General features: G+C 40.3%; 1 protein-coding gene across 1 annotated transcript in view; it reads left to right on the top strand.

Annotated features, from left to right (window-relative positions):
- THRB (thyroid hormone receptor beta) overlaps positions 1-18,915 on the top strand; it is a 33,501-nt gene that overhangs the window by 11,467 nt on the left and 3,119 nt on the right. Inside the window, exons 2-5 of the mRNA XM_009979239.2 lie at positions 6,331-6,431; positions 10,355-10,502; positions 12,489-12,694; positions 15,889-16,035. Of these exons, the coding sequence (XP_009977541.2) occupies positions 6,331-6,431; positions 10,355-10,502; positions 12,489-12,694; positions 15,889-16,035 (602 nt within the window). The remainder of the gene's footprint in view (positions 1-6,330; positions 6,432-10,354; positions 10,503-12,488; positions 12,695-15,888; positions 16,036-18,915) is intronic.

Genomic DNA, 18,915 nt, shown 5'->3' with positions numbered 1-18,915 from the left:
CAACAAAATCAAGGATGGGAAAGTGAACTAAGTCGCACTTTGCTTTTGCATCAGTTGTAAAACTGATGTTCAGTGAGGCTTAGATTTATAAATAAGTTACTTGCTAAGATATGGTCTCTAAAAAGCATTGAAATAATTTGAGGGGAAAAAAATTACATTTTGTAATTACAAAATTTGTAAGTCAGATAAGAGTCAGACTTACAAATTGTAATTTGCACAGTAGTGCATTTTGTACCTGTAGTTGTTAATGGATGCAAGTACGGTACCCATCACAGCAGTTTAAGTGATAACACAGTTTGGGCAAAAATATTTTAAGCACATCTGTGCAAAATGCGTTACTGGTGCAAAATGCGTTAATGCAGCGGTTTCTGACTCAGCCCAAAGAATAGGGTTAATGCAGAAAAAAGCCGTCAAGGGAAAGAGACTATGAAAAAATGTTCCGAATTCTATCTTTGCAGAATCTCCTGCCAAATTTTAGTAATTCCATAAATCAAAGAATGTCAACAGAGATCAAAATTGTGGACAAACAAGCCAATTAATGAACAAGAAATGTGTGAATCTGTTCAGCCACATTCTCAGTGCTTCCAAGATTGATGGAGAAATAAACAATTTTTCTCAGTGGGAGTAATTTAAAGAAAGTGGGAAACGAGGATCAGTATATCAGCCTGGCCTTTCAGATCAATATTGATCATAGCACAAACAAGAATGGAGTGTGATTTTTCTCACACAGCCCTGTGCTTTCTCCAATAAATGCTCTAAGCTTTTTCTACACAAGTCTATCAAGGATGATATCTAGGTGGTTCTTGTAATTTTTTATAATTTGCAATGAGTTACAATGTGACTATGAAATCGATAGAACAGCAGTACAAATTTTCTTTTCAATTCTAATACAGTTGGGGATTCTCAAGGTAGTAATTAATTTCATCTTTTTCATTTCTATATTGCAGTGTCTGGTAAGTGAATACTAGCTTACTGATGAGTCCTAAACTCCTTGTTTTAGTGAGTGGTCTCTAGTCATGCAAGCCATACCAGATGGGAGAAAGAAAGATTTCAGGGAATATATTCAATACATGACTCTGCTAGTGTATAGTGAAAATCAAAATATTGAATAATGGTCTTAAAACACAAATGCCCTTGTGCAATAGCAAAAATGGCTTTTTCTGCTTGCAAGGTATAAGCCTACGGTGGATCAGGAACAAGCTAAGAAAGAACATCTGGTGCATTGACATAATTTGTTTGCATCAGTCTCACTCATATCCCTGTTTGATACTCAAATACGGTTTGGATCGTAGAATTTTTTAAGGTGTGACTTAATTCCTTAGCCAGTATTACATTGTCTGTACAGAGACCTGGAGATGTAGAGTCTGTGCAATGATACTTTAACAAAACTGAAATTGGTTCTTTTCTCAAAATAGGCTTTTTTCCTAATGTATGCCACAGAGAGGGGGAAAAAAAGTGTCATTTTTCAGGGTTTGTTTTCATTTAAATGGATTTTCTTTGCCTAGGTGGGTGGGCACTGAACAAGAATAGCCACTGAGTGTCTCATTCGTGTCTCTCCAGTCTGTTACGCTGACCAGGATCACATACACTACTTTTAGGTATCATTCCAGCAAATGGTAATTTGAGAGTGTAGGCATACAGCATTAATGAAACAGAGTACCTCAGATGACTGTATAGGTTAGCAGATCTTGTTCTGTCCTCATGGCTGCGGAGGCAAAGTCATTGCACGTTTTCCGATCAAGGGGAATGGTTTCTTGCCATACCTCTACAAAAGGTGCTAGAAGCTACAGTTACAATGTAAAAGATAGTGTAAATAACCATCAAGATTGGTTACAATGGATTACACAACGTATTCTTCTAGGATAGGGGCAAGTGGTCCTGCTGAGTACTTAGCGTTGCAAAGATAGTAAGATTAGGCAGACTGGCAGGTGGGAGTCTGGGGAGCAAAGGAGTCACTTTAGGCTGCAGGGGAAACACCAGACATGGCAGGTCAAGGTCATTCATTGGTGTTCTCCACTCAAAACAAAGATCCAAGGTAGGTATTGAAATGAACTGTCATACTTGACAGAGAGTTAACTTTGCAGATCATTCAGGACACATCAAATGATGGTCCATGAGGGTGCTAGAATACAGCAGACAGAGGCTTGAAAGCCCAAGGGATGATGTTGATTATTATTGCACAGTTCAATGAGATTGGTGTTGCTTTTGAATGGTTCCTCTTAGCTATTACTTAGTAGGTTTTGACCGAGAAATACAGGATGAAATATGAACACCAGAAATAGGAACCTACCCAATGTTCCCATGAGATTTGTCATTAGACATGCTTCTTTCAGAAGAGAGTGCTTGGGTTATTCTGTCCAGACAGCAATCTGCTTCTTCCACGTAGGAATTCTTCTTTTTGCTTCAGAGTTACTAAACACATAAGATGCCAAAGGACTTGCTGATGTGAGAGACAAATCCCTATTAGTCTGCCTCTCCCCTGTTTTCCCAAGTGCTGCAAGGAGCAAGAGAATTCTTTTCCTCTGCTTCTTCCTCAAGCCGTCCAGCACACAACTCTGCTCCCAACCATGGCTTCCCCAAGAATCTCCATTGCACTTCAGTGCTGGTACCAAGTTTAGAAAAAGACTGTTGAATTTCCTCCTGCTGATACTGTTTCTAACTCTGAGTAGCAGCAAAAATGCACTGAGGCTGCTTATCTGCGCGTCTTACCAATGAAATTGCATTGAATTTATACAGAGGTCACACTGGGTATTTACAGCTACTTGAAATTATTTACAGTGGACGTTAGGGTTTGTAAGCACTAAATGTAGGTCCCCTCATTCCTCTTGGCATAATGTCTGTTTGTCTGAATTGCGTCTGAAGGTCACACTGCTGAAGGTCCAATTTTCTTACTTTCTGACCTCATTGGCTGCTGGAAGGAGGGTTAAAAATATATGAAAGTGTGGATATCACTCTGAGATTTGTTATAGAAAGAAAAATATACTTATTGCACACTTTTATTGCCAGTAATTTCTTGGGATAAGAGTTTTCTATCCATATTTCCTGTTGAATCAGTAGAAGAGCTCAAAGAGTGTGCTTACCTTGTGACACAGGCATAATCCTGCAAAAGTGGTGAACATAATATTTAACATTTAAGTGGCTTAAATAACTGGCACATAACACTTCTGATACAGCAAAATGTGAAATATGATTGGATATAAGGATGCAGTTTTTAATTTCTGACTAGGATTGCCTGTAGGAGACTTGCCTGTTCTGCCAGATTGGAGACTGTATCCTGGATTGGATAAAGTCATGAAACTCCAAGAAGGAGATGGACATCAGTGGTCACCTGCGCAAGCTACTGTATATATTTAAGGAAGCGGTTTAGGCAAGTGGTCTTCTGCTCCTCCAATAGAACAAAGCTGCTGTTACTTGAGCAATGCTAACCAGATTATATACTTAATGAAATATCAAGGCATTTAATTCAGAAGTAATTCTTGAGGAAGCAAATCAGGGATACCGAATTTTAGAGGACGTAGTCGATGCTACGCTAAGTCTGCATTTTGTGAGTAGCTGTAACCAGCAAGTCATGAAGCCGTTAATCTTTACAAGATGTTCAGTGGAAAATTCTGCATCCCTTTGCTGACTCTGCTGCTTCCTGTATCAGCTCCATGTTGTGTGTATGTTGCGTGTGCAGAGGCAGGTGTGAGCAAAAGGGGGGCAGGATGGAGATAATAGCCTCTGCTAATCCCCCACTGGCATAATGTCCATTAGGAGTCAGTGATGTAAATTGGAGTCGAAACCCTGCTGTCTCGCTTCGCTCAAGGTCACAGAACCAGCTCCATGTGTCCACCAGTCTTTATCCAAGCGTAACTTGTTCATCATGGAGAAATGTAACCTGAATGTAAGTCTGATCTTCTGCCATACTATAGACTGGTATGATACATCAGTAAGATCTCAGCTCGTTCCCCTACTCCCCTTTTCAGATGCCACTAGGAGTATTGGCACTGGGCATTGCTTCAGAGTGCTTCTGCTTCCCAGCGTTACCTAAGAGGGATATATGTCCCTCTATAACTTGAGGTTCTCATAATTGTGCTCAAACTAGACATGTAAAGTAGACCATAGAAATATTTTTGCCCTCTTTACTTTCTCCTAATCCACTCATCAGCTCCTAGAAAGTTCAATTATTTCAAATTCGGGTAATTTCTAGTATTTTTCTCTCCAATTTGGGCTTTTCTTTTTGGAGAACCTCTGGCAAGCGTAGCCCTAGGAAGGTGCCTTTATTTAAGTGGTCTGTTACTGAGCTGACCCTCTGGCATGTTAGTCACAGGAAGCTGACAGCCACCCCCCCGGCAGGATCCTCCAACAGCCTTCTGCTGCCCTGTGTCTTGTTGCTGGTTGCTCTCCATGTGACTGTCCTGTGCAGGGTCCCTGAGCTGAACCGAGCCTTACTGGCACAGGGGCTGCACAAAGACAGCAAGCTTGGAGGCTAGTCTAATGTGTGATGCTACAAATGGCTTCAGCAAGCCAGTGGCAAGGGATAGTGTCAGTCACATTCAAAGGGCTCTGCCTCATTGCACTCGTAAGTTGCACTCAGCCAGTTGGCAGGTGATGCAGAACTGGGAGGAGCAGCTTGTACACCAGATGAGTGTGTTGCCATCCAGAGACACCTCGGCAGGCTGGAGAACTGCATGAGAGGAATCTTTTGAAGTTCATCTAGGGGAAATGCCAAATCCTGCACTGGAGGAGGAATAAACGCAGCAGTACAGACTGGGTAACAACTGTCTGGAAAGCACTTTGCAGGTGCTTGGAGGTTCCTGGTGGACGTCGAGTTGAACATGAGCCAGCAGCCGGGTCCAGTTATGGGCTCCCCAATAGAAGAAGGACATGGACATACTGGAGTGAGCCCAGGAAAGGGCCACAAAGATGAAGAAACTGGAGCATCTGTTGTATATGAGAACAGGCTGAGCGAGCTGGGACTGTTCAGCCTGGAACAGAGAGGGCTCAGGAAAGTCTTATCAATGTGTATAAACACCTGATCCCCCAGGCAGAAGACAGAGCCAGACTCACCTTAGTGGTGCCCAGTAACAGGAAAAGAGGCAATGGGCACAAATAGAAATATAGGGTTCCATCTGAACACAGGAAAATAATCTTTTCTTTTCACTGAGAGGATGACTGAGCACTAGCACAGGTTGCCTAGGGAGGTTGTGGAGTTTCCGTCCTTGGAGATACTCAGAAGCCATCTGGACACAGTCCTGGGCAACAGGCTCTAGGTGTCCCTGCTGGAGCAGGGGCGTTGGACCAAATGACCTCTAGAGGTGCCTTCAAACCTTAGCTATTCTGTGAAATATCTGCTACACTTTAATAATCTTATGCAGTTACACAAATAACTGCTCTTTCTTCTCTCCCCTCAAAGTGAATCTGAGATCTGTGTTACATCTTTACAAAGAGAATTTTCAGAAGGAAAGTTATGTACCATAACTCTATTAATTATGAGTCTTGGGAACACTTATTTTGAAAGGTTTGTATTTTACCGTGTTTCAAAGTTCTCTTTAACTTAGAATTACTTTTTGGTTGCCATCAGAATTGTTTTGGTCTTTTGCTCAAATTGAAAATATGTTTATGTTATCAAAACAAATGTCATTGTGAGAAAAGAACCAAGCATTGCCAATGTTTTTCATAGCAGTAGTATTTGATTTCACTTGTTGGGTGTCTGGTAAACCACTTCAGAAGAGAAAATGTCATTCTAACACATGCACGCACAGGCACACACACATATTTGAATGCCCACGTATTCAGGCTATATTAAATGTTCCTGCAGAACACGTTCAGGGTAAGTTGTGATCAATACAACTCAAGCTATCTGTTGCTGGTACTTCTCTAACCACACCTGCAGAGCTGTTTTGTAGAAACGATGTCTCAGTAAATATTTCCTTCGACCTGGTCCGTGAGTCACCCTGCAACCTGGGATCTCATCTTCAGTATACGAGCGTATCGGGAGTTTTGTGAAATAGAGGAATATACTGTATGTCTCGCAGTTATTTTTTTATTCACATCAAAGCCTTTGAGGTAAAAAGAAATATATTTATTTTTCTGAGGTAATATTTCACTCAGGAAAGAGCAATCATGTTCATCTTTTCCCTCTTGACCGGCAGATGCTGAAACTGTGAAAAGTAGAAGATACTATATGCTATGTGTAAATAAGTCTGTAACATTGTTAGTATGAGCTTTTTGTTCAGGAAATTCAGGGAGTTCAGATAAACAAGTGGGTTTTCATACAATATTTTTATATCAACTGTATCATATCATTTTACATCGAGTTTACATGCCACATCCTCTTTTTCTTTACAGGGTATATACCCAGTTACTTAGACAAGGATGAGCTATGTGTAGTATGCGGGGACAAAGCCACCGGATATCATTATCGCTGCATCACTTGCGAAGGTTGCAAGGTAAGTGGCACAGTGGGAAAGTGGGAATGAGAAATAGCTTTCCAGCTCCTCCATTTTACAGACTTCCTGAACTGTGCTGTCAAATAAAACAAAGACAGATTAGAAGCGAATAAGAACATCCAGTCCTGACGATAAGCCGTATCTGGCTATGCCGCTGCTCTTCATATGCATAAGGAATATAGTTGATTTTTGCAGTGTTTACTTCTGAAAAGAAAATGAGAAATTTAGATTTTTGTTGTTAGTATTTAGCTGTTACCTTTTTCGTTTCCATTTTTTAATGTTTCTTTGACCGTGTTCTCCGCTGGTGTACATCAACATACTCTCAGCAACTCCAGTGAAGCTGTTTATACAACAGCTGAGATTTCTACCTATGGCCATGAAGAGTCTGTAGCGATTAACAGTGTTCCAGTGCTTCTTCATCGTCGTTGTGAAGAAGCAAGAACCAAAATCTCTTCCGCATGCTCATACAACAGTAACATCCATCACTTTGGGAAGCATTGGCACCTAGTTAAAACAATTTCAAAAAGGTTTTGACTTCTTGTCAAGCATATTGACATGTGCTTTGAGCCCTAAATTGCATCTCCAAAGCTACATGCAAAAGTAAAAAAGAGATTGCTTTGGGCAAGTAAATAAATTAAAAAAAAAATAGTAACACGATCAGGCACATTTTACATTATTTTACTGCCATAAATTTGCCTGAATAGCTTGAGATCCTGTAAGAAAGCTATTCTTTCCTGCAGAAAATAAAAAATTATTATGTTTTTCTAAACAAATGGAACCACACATGTCATGGACTAGCATCATAGGACTAAGCCACAATAGTCGTATTCTGTTCATCCCCGAAGTCTGGAATATTTGGATCTGAGATTTTGGGTTTGGATTGGTTTTAGAGCTCCACATCACAGTAACTCTTGTGTTGAAGTAGTTCCTTCAGTTGTACAGCATTGCCCTAAGTTACATTTAGGAAATGCACAAAGACTTAGATATCCTATGTATAGCAGCTTTGTGGTAATATTCGTAATGATTTTATGCACATACATACATAATACGTATGAAAAAGTATTTATATCTGAAAAAAAATGAAACTGAACAAGTAATTCTTACACATTAGCATCCTCTATACCAGATGATAACAATACGTAAAATGTATAAATATGACTTAATTCAGATATATGAAGAAGTAAGTGACACTGTGGCGTTTTGAAATATCTTTTGCTCCCATCTGAACAGCTGTATTTCTCGACAGCTTTCCTACTAAGGTTTTTGTTACTCCAACTGAAGTATCTCTTTTTATGCCTACTAGCTATTTTAAAGATACAACATACAAAATCTACTTTTATCTTCAGATGCAGTTCTTCTGTCTGATGTACAATTTGAAATAATGCTTATGTGCACAAGGAACTGAGCTAGCAATTTGCAAAAAGTGATTCATTTCTTTCTCCTACTTAGAGTTGGCTTACAAACAGACAGTTTTGTTTTACTTTTCTTCTTGCAAGTGTATTCATTATACAAGATGGGGTTTTTTGTGTGGACAGTTTCAGCCCATGCCTTGGAGGTTCTGCATACATGTTTCAAGTTGTATGATTTATCAGCAAAGTTTTTTGTAATCAATTCTTAATGGATTTGACATTTACTAGTTACTTCCACTCAAAATCTCTTTAACTTTATAACAGCATTAATCAGGGCTGTTTTGCCAAATTTGCTTTGGCAAGTGCTTTCATGAACAAAGCGTCTTCACACATGATTTCTGAAGAGTAAATTGTAAGGAATTTAAACACAAATAAATCAACAGGGAGTTCTGACGTCACTGAAATGTTTCTCCAGACTGTACCCATTGCGTCTATTGCTATATAAGTGCACAGTAAAGGAATTTAGAAAAGAGTAGTTGCCTTACAATAAAATATGCTTTCTTTTATTGATGAAAATAAGACCTCTGTGATGAAGTGTTTGGACAAATATAGAGACCAGCTTCTTTATTGCATTGTATCTAGAGATGATCAAAGAGGTTTTTTGCAAACTGTTTCTGAGAAATGCAGAGAAATGGAAAGATGAAATGTGCTGGTCACAACACCAGCAGTGAAAAGAGAGCCTTGCCACTGTAAAGCTAGATCTACACTAAGACCCATGTAAGATTTGGAAAGCAGAAGTCCAGTACCACTTTCTGGGATTCATAAGAGATTTTTCCATCTTTTGCCATAACTAGAGGTTACCCCGTGCCCCTGGATATCCAGAGCCATCTTTGCTCATCAGGGAGAAGAGGGGCAGGTTGTTTCTCTAGAAATTTGATGGGAGGTTGAGAGTGGATCCACATCCAGTTGTTGGGTAGATGAGAATTTGAGACCTGATCCAAACCCCACATAAGGACATCTTGCCTCTGATTTACTGAATTTTTGCTCAACCCAACAGGTCCCAGTCTTGCAAAGGCTCACACATGTGTTTTATGCAACTCAGTTTAATTGAGATTTCAGGCTTTTTGTTATTAAGGAAGAAAGAGTTGTGCTCTTAGGTCAAGCTGGATCTTTTAAGTAAAACTCTAATGAGGACAAGGCTCTTTATTTTCTTCACAGGAGTTAGGAGCTCTAGCTCAAATACAGACTTATTCGTACATCTTAATTCAACATTCTGTGTTAAAAGAAATTACACACTGCTATAAGATTTTACTGGGTGTTATTTAACATGATTAAAAACAGACCTTTTGCCTAGTGAAGTGAAGACACTATTCATTAAATTACATCCCAGCTGAAGCGTCTATTCATTAGGTAAAAATCTCATCTCACTTGAGTTTTGCCATTGTTTTCACTGAAACCAAAGCCATTTATTGTGGTCTCAGTCAAACAGGACCGGGGTCTCAGTGTGGTCTCTATGTGAAGGTGGTCCCAAGCTGCGCTGCTAAATGTAGACAGCTTTAATGGTGAAACTTGAAATTAGAGTGAAGTCTAAATTTCTTCCTTTACAGCCTATCTTGTCTTATTACTGTAGTCTTGGGAAGTTCATCCAGCTCTTGCAGCAGTCAGTGAGAAAAGTCATGTTAAAATTAATATCAAGATTAGGTCCATAAGGTTCAGAGATAAGTTGTATCTGCTTTCTTTACCTAAGGCCAGGGTCTGTGGGGCGTATAAATCAGCCAATTCAGTGGAGCTACATTAGCTTGCATGAGCTTAGCTTTGCAATCTAAATATATATTTAGATATATATAATAGATTTATATAGAGAGAAATCTTTTTTGGTGATTTTTTTTTAATACAGAGGTCTGTGGTAAATACAAATTAATTAATCTTCTTAGAAATACAGATAATTTTAAAATTATGGATCCATTATTTAGAACCAAACTCAAAGATTGGGTAAGTTGTGTTTGCAGAATTCTTAGTCTTGCCCAGATTTGGTCAGTTGATTGGTGGTTGTTTGGCTGTTATTTGGCTTTGATGGAAAGAAGATGTTAGAACTGTTTGGTTTTAATCCTTTAGTAGCACATACACTCCACCATTCTTACTGTTTGCAGAAGCTATCCTTTAGTTGAAAGTATGTATATGCTTCTTATTATCCCTCAAAATGATGATGTAATTTAGAAGGAGGTTCAAAATAAACTCTGTAGTTCAAATACAAAAACATTTAACACACAGAAACATAAAGACTTTGAGAAGACATGTAGACAGTATTTGTCCCTCAAGACAGCATTCCTTATGCCTTTACTTATGTAAGATATCTGTATTTTTTAATTTTTAGGCAGGAAATGTTCTGTGAAACTCAGAAAATAAATACCATACACTATAAAACTTGTTTGTTCTTTTCCTCTTTGAGAGTTTTGTAGAAAAAGTATATTACCTTGCATCCTTAGGTATATTCCTACTAAACCAAAGTGTCTCCTAGTCTGACAAAATTGCACAATGCTAATGCTTTCCAATGTATTTTTTTATTGCACTTAGGGTTTTTTTAGAAGAACCATTCAGAAAAACCTCCATCCAACCTATTCCTGTAAATATGAAGGAAAATGTGTGATAGACAAAGTAACAAGAAATCAATGCCAAGAATGTCGCTTCAAAAAATGTATCTTTGTTGGCATGGCAACAGATTGTAAGTATATTTTTCTGTTTCTTTTCTCTTTTTTTAATGTGTTTTTTGCTTAAAGTATGTTGATTCATAAAGATTGTTAAAGTAGAGCAGAACTGCCCGTACTTTTTTGGTTTTAATAATTTGTACTGGGGAATTATGCTCCTTGCATCAAACCGCTTTCATAGGGCTGTAATTTTTTGTTTATCCTTCACCAGACTGCACCTTCTTCTGGCCTTACCAGGCTGAGTAACAGTAGGAATGTTCACTCTTCAGAGGAGAGAAGGGATAAATGCATCTGGATGGACACTGCTTGAAAAAAAAACATCTTGTTTAGAAAATTCTGGAGTATGTGAAATTGAATGTCGTTGTATGAGTCATCCTGCAGTTGTTTGTTTTATTTTTAGCCCTGAAGAAGTTATCTACTGCAAAGAATTCGACTCTCATTCTAAAGAACTAGAACATATGGCAGCAAGATTAACCCTTAGTGGTCTTCTTTTCCTACCATTGCACAGGGATTTACACTGATAACATCAATTAGTGCAAATGGGAGGAAGTCACATAAATCCCCCTGTGCTTTAATGTTAATGGTTGTTGCCAGCATAATCCTCTGCAGAAGAACTGACAGGAAAACAGGCCCAATAAACAACAGAAAAATATTCTAACTTGGTGTTTTTCATTGGTAACGTAATGCGTAACACCGTCTTCTGTCTAGAGGGAAATAGAAGAAATGACACGATTTCATTTCAGCCAGGTAGACCTTGAGGAGAGGAGTTGCGTAACTCTGGGTCACCAGCTCTCACCCAGCCCAGTGTGATGCAGCAGGCAGTGGTGAGCATCAGCCAGGTAGTGGCTGTAGAGAGTGAGAAGTTTCTCTGAGTCTTAGTCTGACCAGCAGATACCAATGCCATAGAGCTGATGCAGCCTTGATGGGCTGCACCTACGTACGCGCCAAAGGAGCTGTCACTGAGCACGGCAGACAGACCACCTATCATGGAGTCATAGAATGGTTTGATTAGAAAGGGACCTTAAAGGTCATCCAGTTCCAACCCCTCTGCCATGGGCCTTCCACTAGATCAGGTTGCTCAAAGCACCATCCAGCCTGGCCTTGAACACTTCCAGGGATGGGGCAGCCACAACTTCTCTGGGAAACCTGTTCCAGTGCCTCACCACCCTCAGAGTGAAGAATTTCCTCCTTAGGTCTAATCTAAATCTATTCCCCAACTCGAGAAGGCTTTCTCTCACCTCTGAGTTGAAATGTGTGAACAGAAGCCTGTAAGCAGGGCTTTCAGTGCTCCTACCTGCCTGCCACCAGTTGTGGATCAGAATGGTCCTCCTCAGCTAAAGCAGGCCAGTCTGTTTAAATGGCCTACTCACATTTGTGTGGAAAACAGGATAAAACTTTCTGTGGTGGTCAGAGATGTGCAGACAAGGGCCCTGTGGGTCTAGCATCACAGGAAATAGCGGGACTCTAGGAGAACGCTACAGAGTCGTGCCATTTGTAGGACTTATGGAAAGAGCCAAAGGCAGATTGTTTCTGAGCGTGTCAACAGGTAGTTGAGCATCCTGTGAATAACTACTCCCACTTTCTTAAATACACGTTACCTTCTGCCGACTTACAAGAACACATTCTACACAATTCAGAGCAGTGAGCGTGCTGATACTACTTTAAAGAAAACAAAAGTGCATCTTTGCCAACATGGACTACTCCAAGTCTGTTAGAGGAGTGTTTTTTCTGAGTCATCATAAATCTTTTATGTATTCGTTTTATTGGTGGAATAAGCCACTGTTGCCAGAAGGGTAAGTTGTTCTTTGCAATCCAGGCTTCTGAGAAAATGGGATTTGGGGAGAGAAATGAGAACTGCATCAACTGTGGGTGTTACCAAAGTACTTCTTAACTGATTAGTTAAGACATTTGTAATTAATTAGTACCTCAGGCATAGAAAATACCAAAGTTTAGTCAACCTTAAAAAACTTCCTGACATTTTTATATGCTTTTCCCCCTGCTAGTGGTGTTGGATGATAGCAAGCGGTTGGCAAAGAGGAAGCTGATAGAAGAAAATCGAGAGAAGAGACGTCGAGAAGAGCTGCAGAAAACAATCGGGCACAAACCAGAGCCAACGGATGAGGAGTGGGAGCTCATCAAAATTGTTACTGAAGCACATGTGGCCACCAATGCACAAGGAAGCCACTGGAAGCAGAAAAGGAAATTTCTGGTAAGGACTGTAGCCTTTAACACTGCTCTTGGAGCCAGGTTACAATTCCCAAAATTGCAACCCCAAAGAGGATCTGTCTGCCAGTGTATTGACATATATGAAATATGCATCATTTTTATAATTACTACTTGCTTATTCTTGCCTGAAGCTCAGTGTTTGATCAGACCATGTATTTCAAAAGATAAACGACATATTGCTGAGTTAAGGCTTACCCAGCTGGATACTTTTAATGTGCTATGATCAGAAAAAGTAAACGTATTATTTCGCTCCTGATCAACAGGAGTAGCAGTCTATAATGCGTACCATATCTTTTTTTATATATTATATCTAAGGATAGTTGTCTGTATTAGGGACTAGCATACAACCTATTGTAAGTGTGAACAATGTAAAGTTTTAGGTGAAAGCTGGTATTTTATATTAATAACTTGTGTTTTTTACTTCCTTGTTCCAAAGTGAACTCATTAGTTAAAATGAATTCGATAAAGAAAAAATGAATTTTGATGAAAGCAGGATGATACATACACTATAGTGTTGAGATTGCAGACTACACAATGACTTAATTTTTCATCCTGTAACCAAAGATCAGAAAATAAATGGTGATTTGTGATGCTCAGCCTTAGAAAAGGATTTATGTGATTTTTCTAAATCGATTTTTAAAGGAAATAAGTGCAGAATACAAAAGCACAAAAGAGGGATTATAGACTGCATGTCAGGAATACACGGGGGTCTTTAACAGTCTATGTATACCAAATCAGATAAACAACATTCATTTTTTTTCAAGCCTAGGCTTCTGCTGCCTAATTCACCATGGGAATCTCAACCCACTGTTAGATTGCTAAGAGAAGTTATATATGCAAACTAGCTGATCCCTTTTATAATGTTTTGTTAATTCCAGTGGCACTGTCTAAATTTCTATATGAATGGCTGCATGTTCATAGCAGTGTGTGGTTGGGAAACCACAGCCCGTGATCACTGGTGAGAAGCAGCAGAGCACTTTCCAGTGGTGCTGTGCAGCCAGGTTTGCCGCCCTGCTTTTAGCAGACCAAGAAGCAGCTGCAGTAGTGCCTTTAGTTGTTTAGACAGGAGTGCTGTTCTTTGAGTATCACCTGGTTTAGGATATAGCATGGGGGGCTTGAGGTTAGGGCTGGGAATGAGGACATGGGCAGAAAGCTGGTAGGGACTGGGACACATAAAACCTGGTCGTTGGGAGACTTCAGGCTCTGGAGACAGTCACAGCAGAGGGGGAGCCTTCAACAAAGAGTGCCCAGAGGCAGGGCATGAGGTGATGTACTGATGGGAGAGAGGAGAGATGGAGCAGAGGCAGGGGTGGCAGCGTAATGAGCAGTTCAGAAACCAACTGTGACTTCCACAGCTGGTTCCTAGGCTGGGCCAAACTGCTCTGGGTGCAGCCCTTGCTGCAGGGCCTCCTGGTTCTTTACAATGCTCCCATGCTGAAGCCCAGTGGTTTCAAGGCAAACGAAGGGAGCTCACTGATGCCTTGCAGTGAGCACAGAAGGAGAAGTCTGGGATAGCCTTCCAGCCCCAGGTGAAGGGCTTTGAAAGCCCCTGCCACTGTTGAAGAGCAAGAGGAGCTGCCTGCACACCCCAGGAGCTGTGGGTCAGTCCTGAGGCAGCTGAGGCTGGTTCTTCCACAGCAGGAGTTCCTTTGAGGTCTGGACTTCTTTTCCTACTGAAGTGAGTTAGGTGGAAAGGGCTGTCCAGTTGCATGCCCTTCTGGAACGTGTTAGCTTTAGCTAGCGATCCTGGCTTCTTTTGACTTTCCTAGCAAAATACTGTATTCTCTCTTTCTCCCTAACAATGTTCTGCATGGTTTTAAGCATTTGGTCATCTTGCTTGGAAGTGACGAAGGTTGTTTATCATTAGCACATAGAGAATGTGGTTTAATTTCCCAAGATTCAGGGAGGGAGGGAGCCTAGAACTGAGATTATGTGAGTTTTTTAGTAGGAACCATCAGATAATTGAGCCCAGTCCTTTTCATTGTTCCTTTACAATTGGTGCTTGCTTTATTAACACATTGCTGAGTTTTTTCTTGAAATAAGCTAGATTTGGATTCAGATTGGTGGCAGAGCTGTGGAAGGATCTTTTGTGATGTGTTGCTTTAAAAAACTGCCAAGCACAAGTTTTTATTATAGACAGCACTTTCAGCACCTGCCCTGTTTAAATGCCCTTATATAAATGTCATTAAGTCCATCAGTCTTAAAGGCCGCCTTCACTCGGTTTTATCTGGTTTTTGACTCTCCAGTGTGAACAAAATATAACCTCTGCATGGTGGTTGGCAGACCTTTTACAACTACAATGCCACACTTAGCTAATAGAACTGCTTTCATATGCCTGTTTTTAAAATACACAGTAACATTGACGAGCTCTCATAAAATTAGGTGAACAACTTGAAGTGAAGCTGGAATAAAAAAAAAAACATATTCATCTCAGATTCTACTTGGATCTATTTCATTGTATATTCCGATTGAAATTCTCAAAACATGATTTTTTTCTCTTTTGAAGAAACCTTGGCCTAAGTCAAGCAGAAGGTGATTTTCGACCAAAATTTCACCCAGACGAGTTCAAATTTTAGTCACTTTATCCAGACTAGCTTTGCATTAGCCCATTCTTAGTCATCAGTTGTTTTACCGTAGTTTTAGGAACAGGTCTTGGCAGTTGCCTGGAGCTCTGTGATACCAAGCAATCTGTTCTGGGGAGGATTTCAGAACTTTGAGTAGATGAAAGAGCTCAATTCTGCAAAGCTCTGAGCATCTTCTCGTGGGCAACAAGTCACCTCAGCTCTCTTCACTTTTAGAGAAGCTTGAGAGTTCTCAGCACCTGTAAGAAACAAGAACATGCCTATATTTTTAAGCAAAAAATGCATATGCTGCACCCACAAAATATTCAGATACAGGCACAGGGAAGGAGCTGCATGTGCACAAAAATGCAGCTGCCCACACAGGATGGGTAGCAGCATGCCCATCACCCATTCCTCTGTGCAGTCACCTCTTTCACAAATGCCTTACAAACAAATTTGCTTTTTGTGGTGTAATGGACATTACTTATAAAGTGAATAGTGTTATTTTTTTATTTTAGCATATCTTCTGTAGCCAAGCAGGACTTTTAATTTAAGAGTATGAAATACTTGCTGTAAGATAGATTGTTCCTTTAAATATCTTTGTTTATATCCTTAGCCAGAAGATATTGGGCAGGCACCAATAGTTAATGCCCCAGAAGGTGGGAAAGTGGATTTAGAAGCCTTCAGCCAGTTTACAAAAATTATCACACCAGCGATTACAAGAGTGGTGGATTTTGCCAAAAAGTTGCCTATGTTTTGTGAGGTAAGAAGACTTCCTTGCACTCCTCATTTATATGCCTATTGTTAAAACTATTTGAAATACTGCTGGCATGGAAGTAAAAAAATTCACTATGTTTAAAATGAGAAAAATTAAGAGACTCAAAATAGATGGGACTAGAATAATCTGAATTTTCCTGAGTTTTCTTTTTCCTGTGATTACTGAATCCTGATTTTGTTCATCTAGAAGTCATCATGGTTCATTAGGGACTCAAATGTGTCTTTAGAAGTGGCCTTGAACAAAGCAAATGAGCAAAAAGAGACTGTCTAGAAGCGTTTTTGATGTGTTTAATCAGATCTTCCATCACACAGTTCCCTCTGCTTTTTAGCTCTTTGGCAGGTACAGTTTTGGGGAATTGGATCTACACAGTAACAAATTCTTCAAATTCAGGAAACATCCCTGTCCAGGAAAGGCACTTGCCTCATTGTGTTCCCTAGGCATGCTTTTCCTGAATGGGGAGATTGTTCATAAAAGAGCCTGTAAAAGTAACGGATTGTCATTCCAGGTCGATACTCACATGTAAAATATGCAGTAAATAGACTCCGATAGACTTGCTTGCACATTAGGAGTACAGACGCTCTAGGTTGATCTCATTTATACTGCAGTATCATTTTTATTGAAGGACCAGATGCAATGGCTGATGATATTTTTTTCCTAACTTAAAAAATATTGTCAGAACTGCATACTGAAATAATATTTCAGCCCTAATAATAATTTTAAGTCTTGTGAGTCCCTTAGAATCCACAACCATGGGAGTTTTAGTATGAAAATAGCCCCAGTCCAGCCGTGGAAGGATGCCTGCCTGCTCACCCATGCTGCAGAGCAGCATTTGACTCTGCTGGCTAAATGCCAAGTGAATGACATTCGAAATGGGAGTGACAATGGTCATCAGGCTCCCTATCTCGGGAACAGTGTTTCTTCCTAATAACTAAATGTCAATCAGGAAGGAAGTTTAAGGCAGCCATAGAATTTTACTCTTCTGTGGCTGGCAGCTTTTCTTTAAGGTCAGTCAAGGAGAGCTATTTATGTCCTCTGGCACCTACAGAACAAGGAGAGGTAAATATCAATAGTTGGCATAGTGTAAATAGCTCTCCTTGGCTGACCTCAGCATTGGCTCCCTCAGCCAAGAAAGCATGAAATAGTGGCCAAGCATGAAGATTTTAAAATACAAGGAATGTGTCCGTAGATCAAGAGGCCCCTGCAGCATTCAATGTCTGAGGGAATCTGTCTCCTCTGTTTTGGCGTTTGTTGGTGGGAAGTTGCAGTGACATACCAAGGTAGTTTTTTAATTTGGAAAGCTTTGCCAGTCACACACAGTGCAGTGCCCATCTGACATCTCCTACCCCTTCTGGCTACCGTGGGCCCACTTGTGTCAGAGCTGGGCAAGAAGCGTAGATGAAGTCGAGGCGTTGTTGGGCAAGACCTCTGTAGGTTATGCAGCTCAGCTAGGACAGGCTTTGTTTACAGCTGAGCCACTGCGTAAACCTGACACCTCTATACAGAAAGGTGTGATGGCAGAGTGAGGGACAACTCCGTGTAAATGCGAAGGAATAGGATAGCTGTCCTCCGAGCTGTCATATAGCTCTTACTGTAGCATAAAGAAAATGACAAATGTCTCCTCCTTTTTGAGGGGTCACCGTCCTGTTAACTTTATTTCATTTATGGTTTTTAACCCTTATCTTTTTCTTAGAAGCAACACTGTGTGGGCTGTGGATTTGTTTATGAGAAAAAGCCCTCCTTTCTCTCATAGGAGCTGCAGTGAGACACTATCTCAGTTTTTGATTTCCACAGGGGCTCAGGCTGAGAGTGTAGTAAATCTCTACAAAGGAGAGGCATGGCAAGGAACATCCATGGCCACTTATACATTCATGGCTACTTTTCCTTCTTTCTCTCTTCTTTGGACACATGTGCAAGCCAGCAAAGCACTAAGAGTGCTGAGCTTAGTTTGTGTGCATCCGTTGGCCCGTGCCTCAAAGCGAGAATCTAATCCCTGAGTAATCGAAGTATAAAATTCCATTTACTTCTCAGCATTTCTGCTGTTGTTTCCTTCTTGCATTTCCTTCTGCTTAGAAGATGAAGACTGAGGAGCATTTAAGCAATTTGATGTGAGTTTGAGTGTCACAGGCATCAGTGGTTCCACGTTGGGTGAAGCTGTGTAAATACCCTTCTAGGCAATCAGCTCAGCACAGTTCCATGGTGCTGCATTACACGTGTTGGCTGTGAGTATGTCCTGCAGAGATGAGCAGCTCAAGTTCCTTCCTTTCGCTTTTTCTGCTTGCAGAGAGAGAAGGAAAGGAAAACATATGGCAGATAATCAGTCACATTTGTTGACCCCACTCCTGAGTGATGTGCGTGGGTAGCATTGAAACCTGTGTAGTGGGAGCAGAATTGGCTTTCAAGCCCTCTGTCTTTAGTAACTGCTGCTACTGGGAGATAAGACCTGAGGCTTGGCATCTGTGAAACAGGTGTCCCATTTATCCTTCAGAATTAGGAAAGCAGGTGAAGAACGAGTATAGTCAGATCAGCACTACCATAAAGTTTTAAGAAGGTTGAAGTAGCAAGAGAAATTCTCATTGGTTTAATGGCTCACTAATAAAACAGCTGAAGCATCATGAAGTATCTTCCCTACTGTTATCCATCTGTTTCCATTCCACCATTCTTCCTTCGCCTTAGTCATTTTTTCTTCATTCCTCTTTTCTTCTCCCTTCCTTTCTTTCATGTCCCTTTTTTTTCCTGCAGTTCCCTATTCCAATATCTCTTTGTGTTGCACTCACACGTCTCTTTCTCACCTCTCCCCTCTCCCCTATTTTTATTTTATTTTTATTTTTATTTTCATTTTCATTTTTATCTTTTTTGATTTCTTAC

Source organism: Tauraco erythrolophus, chromosome 7, assembly GCF_009769465.1.
Source record: "Tauraco erythrolophus isolate bTauEry1 chromosome 7, bTauEry1.pri, whole genome shotgun sequence".
Taxonomy (NCBI): domain Eukaryota; kingdom Metazoa; phylum Chordata; class Aves; order Musophagiformes; family Musophagidae; genus Tauraco; species Tauraco erythrolophus.
Note: the sequence above shows the minus strand (reverse complement) of the source record. Positions and strands in the feature narration are given on the sequence as shown.